The 15154-nt window shown below is 44.5% G+C and overlaps 1 protein-coding gene and 2 long non-coding RNA genes across 3 annotated transcripts in view; 1 reads left to right on the forward strand and 2 right to left on the reverse strand.

Moving 5' to 3' along the window:
• The window catches only part of LOC142085043 (uncharacterized), a 40764-nt gene extending 33925 nt beyond the window's left edge, over window positions 1-6839 (reverse strand). Inside the window, exon 1 of the long non-coding RNA XR_012674537.1 lies at window positions 6238-6839. This is a non-coding gene — a long non-coding RNA (uncharacterized LOC142085043). The remainder of the gene's footprint in view (window positions 1-6237) is intronic.
• SYN3 (synapsin III) overlaps window positions 1-15154 on the forward strand; it is a 203166-nt gene that overhangs the window by 162750 nt on the left and 25262 nt on the right. Inside the window, exon 7 of the mRNA XM_075156474.1 lies at window positions 7159-7221. Coding sequence (XP_075012575.1) covers window positions 7159-7221 — 63 coding nt within the window. The remainder of the gene's footprint in view (window positions 1-7158; window positions 7222-15154) is intronic.
• Window positions 7217-14346, reverse strand: LOC142085049 (uncharacterized). Its single transcript, XR_012674539.1, has 3 exons — window positions 12441-14346; window positions 10278-10318; window positions 7217-10068 (listed from the first exon to the last, which is right to left on the reverse strand). It is a non-coding gene; the product is annotated as an uncharacterized LOC142085049 (long non-coding RNA).

Genomic DNA, 15154 nt, shown 5'->3' on the forward strand with positions numbered 1-15154 from the left:
AGACCTAATTACTCCTGCAGTGCCCGTTGCTGAAGGTTGTTTTCCACTGTGAAGTTCAGGGAAGTTTTGTTCTCTCCAAAGAAACCCCATGCTGCTCATTTTGAAAGCAATGAGAATTCAGAGTTTGCCCCAAAAAAGGGACAGTCAAGCCTTCTGAGTGAAGAGAGAGCTCTGTCGGCCAGTGTCTTGTGAACCTCGGGGGTTCTTGGAAGAGAAACGGCTTTGAAGACTCCAGCATAACTTCATAAAGCATTTTTGTCTCTCTGTCTCCTTCCTGTATCTTCTATCACAGCTTAGGGGCTACAGTTTTTCCAAAGGTAGCCCATCAAAAGAAAATTCCTAGAGAGTTCACCACCCTGTCAACAACTGATGTTCACTATCTCTCCCTCTGCAATGTGTTTACATGGGGAACAGAATTTTCTAATTACAGAAAAACACAGCAAAAGGTACCCAATTCAGGTCGGGGGGAGAGGAAACTCAAGAGTTTCTTCTTCTCTTCCACCACATCCCACAAAAAATATTTAAACGGTTTTTCAACATCAGGAGTTGGGGGAATGTATTCGCTCTCCTAGCAAGCAAGGACAGACAAGAGGCTTCCCTAAAGGCAACGCTGCAAAATACTGGCTAAACGAACACCACACATTAAGAAATTAAACTTTTCTATGTACTCATACAACCTTTAAAAAACTTGCCTGTATTTTAAGATGCGGTAATGGGGATTTATTGACCAGGGCTGCTAGATATGTGTGTGAATACAAGCGCACACACAGGCGCATACACACATATACTATATTTTTTTTTTGCTGAGCATCTGCTTGTCTGGATATGTTCATATAATTCTCACACTTGAAGCTCCAAGGGAATGAGGATAATATCAAATGCTCACACTCTTATCCTCCAAATGCTGAGGGGGACCACTGGGAACCCAAAAGCATCCTGTCTCAAATAAAGGAGAAATAAAGTAACATTAGAGGTGGAATTAAAGACAAAAAGTTCTGTTTCATGCTTAACCCTTTCCACTCGCTTCCGTGACCAGTTCTAACCGCAGCAAGTGTTAGGAGCTCTGAAACATTGGTTTGTGGTTTGTTTACCAAGGATGTGGGGACTAAGTCATGTTGCTGTTGGGTCTTCTTTTTTTTTTTTTTTTTTTGTGTTGTGCTCTTTAAAAGCCATGATAGAAGCAAAGGATAATTTTTTTACCACCCTGAAGGGTCTTCACGCCCTAAGGCACTGCTGACTTCAGTCAGTAGCACAAATTAATTTATGCTGTAAGTAACACATCTAGTTACTTGCTGTGTTCATTCCTATCTGAAGCTGGAGGTCTCAGTTCCAGTGCTAAATTAAATGAAAAGTCCATCCATCTAAAGCATCTTAAACCTAACCCTTTGCTTTGCACTCATTCCTGGTCCTCCCATTGCTCTCACGGATATCCAGGCCTGCAGCAGTGAGGTCCCCTTCAAATTATTGAATGTTTTTTCTCCCCCAAAACCTTGTAATCAGCAGCCTTATTCTTGCCTCTTCTTTATGCCACCTCCAAAACTTGCTTGCTTGCTAAATCTTTGGCCTCTGCCCTCACAGTGCTTTGCATCAAGTGTGTTAATTTATTCCCATTTGATTTTACAAGCCTGCCTTAAGACTACTAAAACTACTGTGGACTAAATCATCCTCGTCCACAGCACTGATTTCATCACCCCAGCTCAGTAAAGCTCTGTAAAACTTAACCCATCCTAAAATGATATGCTGTCTCCTCTTTTGCTAGAAGGAGCACTGTTGTTTTCCAGCTGCCATCACATCCGTCAATCACCGTACTGCTTCGGGTCCTATCTTGTACAATGCTGTCTTAATCCAGCTGTTACTGAACTTCTGTCACAAGTATCTCGTCACTTTTCCTATCATAACCCCTATCTCCTCCTTCCTCTGGAGACCCGTGAGGATACCTACTCCTCAGGATTTACTTCAGCTGGCTTGGAAGCATAGGCCCTCTTTCCCCAGCTAATGATTTTTTCTTTATTGTGCTATAATTATAATACAGTAATGAATACACACGTGTGTGTTTTACAGGAATCCATATCACGTGTCTTTAATAGAGCACAGATGTTAATGCTGGCAACTCTTATTGTTCAACACGTTCTGCCATCGTCGCTTGTTGTTTCTTACACTATTTCTAATCTGGTAAACAGCAGAGGGAAAGGATTTGTCTGTCATAGTCATTGGCCACCACAAACTTCCATGGGGCCAAGTATTAATCCACTGAGTGAGCCATGCTGCATGCGGTTGGTGATTATGTCGACTCGTGAGTAAGTGAATAATAGGGAGCACTACTGCTTCTCCTCCATATTTCACTATACAGTCCTGACTTTGCCATGCCTGGCAAGGCTGGCATGCAACCAGTGCTGATCTTCAGCTCAGATTTTCAGTAAGATAGTTCCATAAACACAATGACATTATGTCATGACATCATTACTTTCCTGTAGGTTTGAATCACTTGCTTGCTTTTACAGGAAATTATGTATATTCACTGCTCCTCCAACCTAATTGACACCAGGGAAGTGCCACACACATTACTTTCAACATTTAGCTCTCAAGTGCATGAACAACATTCCCATAATCCGTTAGGTGCCCACCCAGAACAGACTTCATCATCATACAAGTAAAGGCAGCTAAATAAACAGAAAGGTCAGTCTTAGAGTATAAAAGCTTGAAAAATTCACAGTATTACTTCTGGGGGAAGGGTGAAGCAAAAATGACCGTACCTTGTGCTATGGGGGCTTCTGGCCTGACTGAAAACACTAGACGCTATGGTAATACAATACTGGTGCCAAGAGACCAAAGTTTTAATGCCTTCATCTCCCATCTCCCCAAATCCTTCTTAATATTATCCATGATGTCATTGCACCCTGGACTATTCATTTTAGTATTGACTGGAAAGGCTTTGCAGAAGAAAGAATAGTGCTCGAAACTGGAAGTGCATCGTATGAGATGAGATGGATAATGTGAACTAATGCACAAAACTAAACATGGCAGAAGGAAATCAGAACAGACATTCTGCATTGTTTATGGACTACAGGACACTACACAAAATCACAGACCTAAGATCAGCATCTCTCCTGAGGGCCTCAGTGAAATGAAAGAGTGGAAAGCATTGTATTTATGGGATAGCTCAGGTTTCATCTAAGATTCCTCCCTTCATATCAATTTATATCCATCTCTGTTCAACTGCTCCACCAGCAGTAAATACAGAAAATATTCATATATTTACAAGAAGTATTAAAAACCTCATTATTTGTTGGACAGGAGGGGCAGAGGCTAGAGGGGAAAGTGTCATAGTTCACAGCCATGTGTTTTCAAATAGAGGCTAATGTATGCATACCGGCACTCACTTTTACACACCAGTGTCAAAATACTGATTAACTGCAAAGTTATCTTTGCAGTGACACTACACACAGAACAGAGCCCTGAAAATGAGGGGCTAAAACAATATACTTTGGGCCACCAGAGTTGTAAGTTGGAAATAACTTCATGACTCTCCCTTCACTCATAGAATCATAGAATCATAGAATCATTAAGGTTGGAAAAGACCTCTAAGAGCATCGTGTCCAACCGTCAACCCAACACACCATGCCCACTACACCATGTCCCTAAGCGCCTCATCTACACTCCTACCAAGATGTCTTTGCTGAGTTCCTAATTCAGGATTCAAACTCCTGCTTGACTCTAAACAAGCATCTTCATACACCAACTTCTAGACACATATGTAAACCTTGCCATCTCAAGGTTTTTGTGTGACAACATCTGGGAATACATTTATAGGATTTTAATTGAAAGGGTTGAGTTATGCATATGAACTAACACCCTGCATCTGATCACTGAGCTAGCTGCAGTGCTACAGTCCCATTCCAAAACCCGCAGACATCATCTATACCATCTATACCAGTCAACAGTTCGTGCACGTTTTAAAAGCACCAAAGTGTTTTTCCTCATTTTTCCAAGAAAAAAGAGCCCTTACAACACTTAAACAAACACATAGAAAGACACAGACATATTTCTTTGCATGATCTCAGTAAAAACATGCTTTTCTTGTTAAACTTTGGTACTATCCTTTGATTATAAGCATCCTCTTTCCCAGGAAATCTATGACTATGTGTAAATACTCATCTCAGGGGTCTGCCCATGTGGTGGCTGTGGCCACCCCCAGAACTTCTCACCACGTATCACATACGAACTGCCTCACATGTGAATTGCCTCATAGTGTGGTGTATAATACATTCTCCCTTCCTTCGTCTTCCCTATCCATCTGGGTGCTTGCCAAGAATGCTGGCTGGCCACCTTATTAGCAACAGAAATGGGACTCGGGTCCCAACAAGTCTCTGGTGGAAGCTGGCAATATCTTCCTTGACTGCAGTGGAGTTCAGCCTGCTTCCACCACTTCAGCAAGGGCTTCCTGGCTCCATTATTGGGTGGTTGTGGACTCTGGTTGCTTTAGTCCTGTGGACTACTGAGAGCTTTTGATTGCACTTAAATAAGATTCCACAGACTAAGAGCACTCCATTGTCACTAGATAAGCCCATTATAAAATGCGGCTAAGTGTATGTGCTGTTCTCTCTCATTGGTTCCTCCATAAGGCAGGTTCATGTACATGGAAATTTGGTGGGGTTTCAGTGGCAGAAGCAGACTCCTGGCAAACCATGCGCCAGCATTTCCCTGGAGCTGCAGCTTTCCCAGGGAGGCTGCCGCATAGTCAGAGCCTGGATCTGTGTTTCACCCCAAGCCCCAGGCACTATGGCCAGCCCAAGTGGCTTGTGACTCCAGCGTGCCCTGGCCCCAGCTGGTCACCCCTACGCGGGATGAGGCCAAGCCTTACCAAAAAAGCTGACCTCACGTTTCCAAGAAGCAAAGAGAAAGGGAAAGGTTTGAGCAGAGCATTGTCATTGTCGGTGGTTTCTTCCAGGCTAGCAGTAAACTTGGGTTGTTTATTGGATCCCAAACTTTCTTTGCATGTACACAGGAAAACAGATGCTTCCCACTCCCGGGCCCCGTGCTCGAGCCAGCAAAACCCGCAGGTAGGGTACACAAACAGGGCAGCAGAGACATCGCTTCCTGCCTCTGGCTGCTTTGAGCTGGTGATACAACATTATCTACCCCGCACACTTCTTTGGCCTCCTTGCCAGGGTATCAGGCCGGCTCGCAGCATGCAGCTTGCTTTTCCTGTGCAGAAGGAACAGCTGCCGCCTCCGCTCACAAACCGGGAACGGGGGCCGGGGCTTGCAAGCGCTTTGGCTCAAACGGTGTGCACGGGGCATGGATGAGAGAGCTGGGAGGTGAGCCAGGTCTCCCAGAGCCTGAGCAGGTGGGGGCCCTAACTACTAGGTTACTTTTCATCTTCCAGCATTAAAGACCTGGCACGGTCCATCCGTAGGCCCATCTTCAGTAAGCCTCAGGTGCAGTCCCCCATTTGATTCATTTATGCCAGCAGCAAATCAAGTTTGAGGCTCTTACAATGAATTAGAGAGGCGATGGGGAAATAGAGCACAAACTCATGTGCCTGGACACATGCTTAACCATGGGGCTTCAGCATGGCCACCTATCACAATCTCCTGCCTCTTCTTCTGAAACAGCGGGTGCTGGTCCCTGCCTGTGCCAGCACTGTGATTTATTGCAGCTGTGTGCCCTTCTGTGGTCCGAAGAGGATCCTCCAGCTTTCTGTCTGAAGAAGGTCCTCACAAGCGACACAGGTTGTTTGAGAACATGATGCACTCACTGTTCCCCTCTCCTGTGACATTTCTTTACATAAGCAGCTGAATAGCAGAAGATATCAGTGTTCATTACTAATTTTGTTATTTATAGCGAGCTGCCACAGATGGAGACTGCAGCACCATTCTATCTTTAGGGCATAGCGCCTGCCTGTCCATACAGACAATTGGTAATTAGCACAAGAACAGTTTGTTTATCTATTCTCAAACTTAAATAAATAGGAGAGCCATTTATCTGTCAAAATTCAACTCCCTCTCATTGCCAGATCTCCGAGTTAACTGCTTAAGGAATAGAGATCATCGCTTCAGGCACTTAGGTAAAGAGAAAAGCGTCTTTTAAAAGAATTCCTATTAAAGAAAATGAAATATGCAACAAAAAATAACAGGTTATGTACTGAAGGGATAGCATTTAGATCACAAGAATCAGGAGCACAGGACAAGATGAAGATCACGGGGATGTCAAGCAGAGGCGTAGAAATGGACCAACCGGTATGTAGGGGAGATGTGGTGTATATATCCTGGTTACTCCTGGCATGTGCACTTCCTACCAGTCCAGCCACCCAGCTCTCAGCCGATCGCTCCAAGTGAATCCTTGCATGAGCATGAAACTGGGGAATAGAAGGCAGAGAGGATACTCGCAGTTCTCCAAGTAAAATCCCAGATGTGCGTTAAGATGCACTTGCATGGCTCGGATGGCAGGACCCTGCCCAACGTAAACACCACACAAGCCAGGGAGAAGACGTGACGTAATTTTTTCTATTTTTATTGCTGATCCCAACCCTTCTTTGTTCTCTTTTATTCCCTATACCCACCCCTGAATTTAGAGAAGAGAGGAAGAGGCTTTATGAATAGATGGACTTTGTGAGTTGTACCCAAGGGTTGGCCCCTGTTCCCTCTCTCCTTGCCCCCACCACTGCTGACGGGAGGGGAATGGGAGCTGCTGAGGGACTGCTCATGCTCACTTTAAAGGCCAAAGCTGTCTGTGTGGAAAAAAACAAACCACCCTTGTCTTTCTCACAATTCAGATGTTTTCAGCATCTGAAACTGTTCATTTACTCGAGCTTGCAGGTGCAGCTTTTTTTACATGCATATGAGTGTACACACATCCATATGTACAGGGTGGGAAAAGCAACGAGAAAAAATAAGAAGGTTTTAGAGGTTACTGCTATCAGGCAGCAAAAGTGGGTCAGATCTGAGGAGTTCTGCCTGGCCTCCATTTCCGATCATATGGGTCCCAGTGAAAAGCTATTTGGTTATTGTCCTTCCACCTGGACAATATTTATTTGACCTTTTTATCATCCCATCAGCATCCAGGAAGGGGATAAAAGCTACTATATAAAAGCAAACTATTTCAAACGCAATGGCTGGAAAGAAATACTAATGAGGAGCTCCTTCTTTTGTCTTCCAGCTCACAACTCCGAATTTCCCTGTAGTGGTCAAGCTGGGACATGCGCATGCTGGAATGGGGAAGGTAAGTAAAAGAAAAAACATGTGTAGCTCGGGAAACAGATATATATGTGGCACAGCATTCCTGTGATCGTACACGGCATGTGGCCAGCAGCGAAGGGGTTAAACCTCCCCACAGCCTATCTGGGTTGCACTGGCTGTTCCTGTGTGAGAAGAGGCCTTTTTCCACTGTCACGCACTCGGAGACAGGCAGTGGTATTGGGTTGGAGGCTGTCTGGGATGTGGGAGGGGGGGTTGTGAAGAGAGGGGGAAAAGCTGGCTGGGCTGAAGTCATTAGGCTCGTCTTTTATATATTTTCTCCTCTCTTGAAAGTGGTAATGTTGTTTATTCAAGCACCTGTAATGTGCAGCTACACCCCATAGCTCTCACAATAAGGAGCAGCGGCACTGGTCTTTTTGAGCGCATTATGATGACCTTATTCAATAAAATGGGAGCCCTTCAGTTATTTTTTTCCTCCTTGCAAGGAAGAACAAGACCTTACAAAGCAGAGTGGCTGGTTGCCTGCCAAGGAATCCTGAAAAACAGTTCGCTCCCCAGAAGGACCTGTTTGTTTTTCCCAGGCTCTCTGGGATCTTTATTCCCCCAGTGAATTAGCAGCCCCTGTTTCTTGGGGTGACTGGGCTCCCCTTTCAGTGAGGCATCGCCAGCACATTCCTGCTGCACTTTAGTCTCCTCTTTCTTGCATATACTTTTTAAAAAAGCATCCCCTATCTGTCTAAAACTTGATTTGTTCAGAAGTAGGGAATTCTGATGTATCACCTCTGAATCCAATTGGGTGGTACCTGAACTTTGTAACTGATATCCCTGTCACAGTGCTTCTCTAGAGCAGAGAGACCTTCTCCCAGCCACACACTTTGCCTGAAAATTATATATAGGTACACCAAACTTAAACTTGGCAGAGCTTGCTTGCTTGCGCCCTGGAAACAGAAGTCCTTTCTGGCTTCCTGGATTGCACATGGAAGCTCTCATAATCTTTCTTGTTTTGGTTGCAATGTTCCCCTGCCTGGATGGTAGCTGCTGGAGAGGAAGTGGGCTCACATCCCTGAGCCAGTGGTGGAGTTGGCTTTCAGCATCAAGGAACAAACATTTAAATAAGCAGGAAATGTTTGTTAAAATATTGGTGCTGCGTATGTTAAACAGGCAGAGGTGTCATTGAATTAAGAGTACATGTGGACAGCCTAGAGCTGCTTGTAGAGCGAGCCACTGAACCTGTCCCTAAGAAGGATTTCATTAGCAAAATACAACCAGGATAAACCAGGAGGAAGAAACCGCTCCCTGGGGAAAGGTTCCTTGAGACCCTGCAATCCTGGATCTCTCTGACTGCTCTGCAATTTCATCTGTAATGTAGGGAGGGCTTCATGTGTCTCTCTTGTGCACAAAGGACCCTCGGTGGCTACAGAAATGAGGGCAGAATCAGAGAAAAGTACCCCAACCTTAACAGTGTCTCCAGACAAAACTCTCAGCAGAATATTGAGCTGTTGTTTTCTGCACCAGACACCAGATCTTCTTCCACCTCTCACTTGCCCTCCCATTTTATTCTTTAATGATGTTGATTTTTGCTGTCACAAGTTATAGGGGAAGAGGATTTCTATTCAAACTCCAAGCACAATTGTACGCAGTGGTACAAGGGGGTTACGTAGGAAGTCGTTCCAGATGAAGATAGGCTGACAGCCAGCATCTTAGAAGAAAGAGTTGGTCTGAGGCCAAGTTTACTTTAGTCCATTATGAAATTAGGGACTAGTAGCAAAGTCTGGATGTGGATTTGGGCACAGAGTTTCAACACTGCTCTGTTCAGTAGATGGGGAAGGTACAGGAAGGAAGGGTTGTTGACCTTATGGTTTTAGTTTGGGCCCTTCTCCAGCCACAAGCAGTCTGAAGGAAAGTTGAGACTGATTAAATTAGTCGTCTTGAAGTCCCACTGTATTTCATTGCATAGAGCAAAAAAAGAAGAAAGTGAAAATAAAATAAGGAACAAATCAGTTGGTTTAAAAGACAAGTAAGAGGAATTTGTTTCATGTTGTTTTTAAGACAACAGGGTTCAAGCCCAGGGGGGGCTGACAGAAAGAAACCACAGAAAATGTCAGGAGAAATACAGATAAGCAGAACTATGGGCGTACTAGGACACCTATAGGTAAAAAAAAACGAAACTCCAATTAAGTAATTCAGAAGAGGAAAGTGTCCAGGGCATATAATGGTAGTTTTAACCATCATAATGTAAAAGCAATAATCAGTGATGATAAGGAGATCACAGAGAGCGAAAGGATTTCTTTGTGTTGGTCTTCAGAAGTAGAGATGATAGCAGGAAATAGCAGGTCTTTAGCTGTAAAATATACGTAATGTGAAAAGAGAGAGGTTTGCTTTTGGTTTAGATGAGTGTAAGAAAGTAAATGTTAATAAAGCACCTGCATCGGGTCATGTTTTATATAAAAGCAGTGACTGAAGAAACAAAGGATAAAATAACCAACCTATTAGCCAAAGTACACATGTGAGGATTTAAAATAGTAGTTACTGCAACAAACGATGCCAAGATAGCGACCATGTACTTGTACCTGTAATGGGTCCTTCAAAGGATGTGAGCATTCAGATTACAATCTCATTACCAGCAGAAATTGTCAAGGAAGTACTTACATTTTTCTTGTTATTAATGATAAAATCACATGTAATGAGAGGCACCAAAACTTAGAATAATGAGCAAAGATGGGAAGTCCAGACACCGTTATTCTTTATTTGTACCGAGGCAGTGGCCAGGAGCCAGAAAAACTTCGGACACAGAAAAGGCCTCTTCCCCAAAGAGCTCCACCATTGACTTGCAGGGAGATTTGTGTCATTTCACGGTTCTTCTTCAGTTTCTCTGTGTTACAGACCAGAGGGATGATAATGATTACCTGATACGTATTGCTAATTCATGTTCATAAGGCTCTTGGCACTATAAGAAATGCTGAGTATTTATTATTTTGCAATAATGGCTGGAAAAAGCATAATTATAATAATCAGACTTTCCTTTTCACATATCCTTTGTTTTCACAACGTTTTCACAACATTTTCACAAAATCCACTCACCCCATTTTTTAATCAGAGGGCTGAACAGAGAATCCTCAAAGCTAAAATGAAAAATAACTGTGTTAGGACTTGTAAGAAACAGGCTCTATTGACTGTCTTTAGCTTGGAAGAGGAACAGTTAGTATTCGAGGTCAGAACAAAAAGGGATGGCATTATACGATTAGTGATAGAAGTGCTCTTGCCAAGTGATGCGTGCATGTAAGGTGCAGGTGGAAATGAAGAAAACAAATTTGCAGTAAAAGGCATCTTTTGAAATTTCCATTGAGAAATCCAGAAACAACAGCCTCTCTGTTGACTTGAACGGAGACACCAGGAATAGCCTTCACCCAGAGGGACAAAGGGGCCCCAATCTTCTCATCTAAAAACACGACATATGCCCCTCAGCCCCTCCCATGACCATCATTATCCCCCTTCCAAAATTCAGAGTCACTCTATATCTCGCTGGCAATGGAAGATGATAACAAACGCTCTGTGTCCTGCTGGTCCAGTACAGTATCGACACAAATACAGTATCTGTAAAAATATTGTTTAGACAATGGTTTACAATGGAGTCAGCAGAGAAGGACCTTTCTCATGTTGTATTTAAGTTGCCGAGGCTCATGGGGTCAACAGTACTCAAGGACTCTTCCAGGGAAACCATGGATGGACACTGAGAGGAGATGTCCTTCCCTGTGCAGAACTGAACTATTATTCGCCCAGCAGTTCCTAAAGGTCAAGGCATTTTTAAGCATTATGCTGTTTGAGCCTACCTACCCCAGCATGGTTAGGGGTCTGTTGAATAGGGTGGGCACTACAGTGAGAAAGCAGTAACACTTCTTCCGGACTCTGGATCTCATAATGCCAGAGCCCATGGAAAAGAATAAAGCTCTGAGTGTGTTAATATCTGCCGTTTGTGTGCTAACATGACCCTAAAGTGCCCTAGGAACAGAGCCCAGCACTGCAAATTCACTCAAAGAGCCTCTTCACCTCTTCCTGATCAGATCATGAGAAGGAAACAACTGCCAGATCTGCAACAAGGAAAAACAGTATCTGTTCGTGTGGCTTCATATATATTTATATGAATTTAATAAACATATATATTTTGCTACTCTTACTTTATTTTTAGACCTCTCTAATTAGGCCAGTTTAGGAGTCACCTCCTGTCCCCTCCTGCCCCATAATTATGAAAACACCTCCCCAGTACAAATCCTGGCTCAGATGAATTTATTACATTGTAGAAGAAAAACTTGTTGTTCATAATAACGTGGTCAGAGTTATTTTCTCTCTTACTGGATGGGAAAGACTTTTTTTTTTCCTCCGGTATAAATATAGCACAAACTAAACAGAGCCACTCTGTAATGTAAAAATACTGCAAGCTTTTTATCAGGAAGGACAGCTCGTCACCTTGTCTCTCTCGGGACTGGAAATAGAATGTTCCAAAAGTGAGAGCTTTGAAAATCCAGTGCGCTAAAGAGGAAAGGAAGGGGAAAGGGCTGCCTCGGTTTGTCAAGGAACAAATATTTTCTTTTACAGAGGACAAATAATGACTTGACATGTAACATTCACAACAGAGCAGCCCAATCGCTGCATTCCCACTGACTCATGAGCGAGGAGGTACCACCCGTCTTGCAAATAGTAAAAGCATCCCCATTTCTTGCACATCAGTCTGGAACCTTTTGCTGGACACAGAAAACGGTGACTGGTCCAGGGCATCGGGGACCAAAGCTGCCAAGAACTGGGGCTGACAGCAGCTCTTCATTAGAAAGTTAGTAGAGACTATAAGGCTTAATGCATTAAAGGCAGCATAACATCTGGAGAACTTCAATGTGAGGATAATAAGGAAATGCAGATTTTGTTGTGTCTTTATTATTTTGAGATGGGTCAAAGTTAGGCCTAAACTGAATGTGTGTTGGTTGGGTCGGGTATTTTCTGAGAAGGGGAATATAATTTGGGGTAGAGGGAAGGAGGAACTCAGGAAACCCTCTGTGCAGAACCATTCCTCAAGACTCACTGTCCCAAAATGGCAAAAACACTACAGAAAAGCTAAGCACAGATCAAGATGGACGAAAAATCACAAGCTTTGTTCCTCTGGACGAAAACACTCAGACATTTTCACAAGCCTACCAAGACTCAGTTAAACACCACATTGCCAAGCCCGGCTCTGGCTCAGCCTTGGACACTTACCTTCCGGCTGAACCTCTAACCCCAGGTTGGGCACAGAAACTGCTTCTGCAAGCCATCTCCAAAGTGGTGTGGGTTTAACCTGTGAGGCAGAGTTAACTCTGGATGACACTCAGAGAGGCAAAGCTAGGGCAGCCCTAGCAGACTACTATAATTATGCCACTTAGGCTGACTGACTATTTTTTCATGTGGCCACGTAACTAACAAAAGCAAAAGGGGACTGTGAGGCAATACCTTGCAGTGCTTAGGCTAAAGATGAGAGACGAGTGCTGTAGCCCTGAGACCCTAGTGTCCAGGAACATCTGGGATATACAAGAGGCAGTAGATTCAGGAACTACAAGACAGAGGAAGCAGAAATTTCTGCCCAAGTCCCTCACTGCAGGAACCTGTGCTCACACAGGTCAGGGGTGGCTCAGACTGCCTGGGAAATATCCACAGTGGGTTTTTAACAATGCCAGGACCCACTTTCCAAAATCCTGTCTTGCAGGAAGGCCTCAGAAGAAGGTCCACAGCAGGGATGGGGCAGAGGTGTTTGTTCCTGATCTGTCCCTCGGACTGCTCTCCAGCCAAGGGCAGCAAGATCAGTGCCTCTTGGGCAGGCTGAGGATGGGAACAGGCACCAGCTGCAGGTCACGTAGTATCAGCCTCTGAGATGCCACCACTGGGCAAAGGGATGGTCACATCTGTGTGAGCATGTCCCCAGGGGTCCAGCCAGACTCCCCTCGCCCCTGCAGTGACAGGGAGCATGCTAGGGCACGGCCGGTGCCCAAGTTAGAGGAGAGAGCCAGAAGGGAAGCAGGGACTCTCCCAGGGAGCTTTCTTACTCAGAAAAGGCATTTGTCAACACTCTGGCCCAAACTCTTCACAACAGGTCACTAAAACGCTACAGCAAACAGCAGCTGATGGCTCCAGAATGAGTCTATTGCTGCTCAAACAGCCAGCACAGCTAAGCAAACAGGCCAGCAGGGCAGGGGCTGTGTTTGCACTCGCTGTTTGCACTCCTCTATGCGGCTAATGGGATATTGTTAAGATATCCTAAGAAGGCTGCAAAAAAAAAGAGCGAGAGAGAGAAAAATGGCTTCCTGTTGATCTCTTTCCAACTTCTTTTCTCAGTTTCATGCATTGGCCAACCTGCCATTTTAGAAGACAGATTTATCCCTTATTAGGTAAATTGGTAACTGTTTGCTCTAGAATGATTTTTAATAGTCCCTTCTTAAATAATGCCCTCTGGCGTCACACTACATCCACCCTGGCTTTGGTTATCTCTAGGTTTTTTTCTCCTGTTAGGAGAATGGATATTTTATTGACATGTAAAAGGGTTACAAGGCAGGAAGAAATGAATTATATAAAATTGAAAAGTAGAAAGCTAATAAAATGGTGGACTTGATAGATAAGGCAGGAAAATAAATCTAATTTGACTGTAACTCGAGTGCTTCCTGCATATGAAGATATAACCATACACTGGACTAAACCAGCGTTAACCCAGGATACGGCTGTTATTTTGTCAAATTTGGCTGGCTCTAATGATTCACAAACGGTGGCTCAGATTTCAGCTTTGGTGTGGTGATTATTTTGATGCGTAGTGGGAAATAAGGTCATGATCTCCTAAAAAAGGACCTCTGTACGGTGCTTTCTCTGAAAAGTCCATGGGAAGGGCTCTGGCATGGGCCAGGGAAGATGGCAGAGCTGTTTCCTGAGGACTGTGCGGTAGCGTAGCACTGTGGGAGTCATCTTCTTTGTTTTTCATTTCTTTCTTTGTGTCCTCCTTGAGTCCCCCCCTCTTTAACTATTTACCCAGCCAAAAATCCTCAGGCCCATTGGAGAAAACACCTTCAAATGCTTTCCCTCTCTCCCCATAGGCAGGGGGTGATGGAAAAGAGGAAGAAATGGACCCTTCCTTTCTATAGATTGCTGTGAAAATAGATTTGAGAAAATATATATAGATATATATAGATTTGAGAAAAAATCCCATTTAACAAGACGAGCATACAGCTCCTTTCTAGCGATAACAATATGGTCTCATTCCAATCTGGAGAGGGAAGCAGCATCCTTTCCTCTGCCTCTGGGACAAACGTTCCTGGGCTGGGAATGCAAACATTTCAGCTGGGGCCCAAAGACAATTGTTACACAAGCACAGCACTTTGTTTCAGATCCCACAAATGTCCTTGTTCCAAGTAGGTCATTATATGATGGCTTTTGTCTTTTCCCATTGCCAAAAGGGTCCAGGAGAATATGTCGTAACAATGTGCATCACCTGCCCGTGCAGTCCCTCCTGCGATCATCTCATCTGGGTGGGACTCTCTTGCTGATGTCATTCAGCCCAGTGCTGCTCTTATCAGCGCAACAAAAATACCCGGCCCCGATGCAGCAAAACCCCCCTGGGATTTTGCAAGGCATGCCTAGGCTGGGGGCTCCCCCCGTGCACGGTGCTCCCCTCTCCTGCTCCCCCCGCGGCCTCCAGGGCTTTCCTACTGCCTCACCCTGCCCTGCCACGCCAGGAGCAGCCGGCACCGCACGCAACCCCACTTAGACATAGAGGGGAACAACACCGCCCAGAGCAAGGCTGCTCCTCCTGGATGACGTGCAACGGTTGCCTTTACATTTCCCTTTTGTGTTTGTTATTTCCTTTTTTTTTTCTACCCTCCCACTCCACAAACGCCTGTTGTCCTCCTCTGCTCCTTTTCTCAGCAGTCCCTGAATAGCAAGAGCACAACCCT

The sequence above is a fragment of the Calonectris borealis genome, chromosome 1, assembly GCF_964195595.1.
Source record: "Calonectris borealis chromosome 1, bCalBor7.hap1.2, whole genome shotgun sequence".
Lineage (NCBI taxonomy): Eukaryota > Metazoa > Chordata > Aves > Procellariiformes > Procellariidae > Calonectris > Calonectris borealis.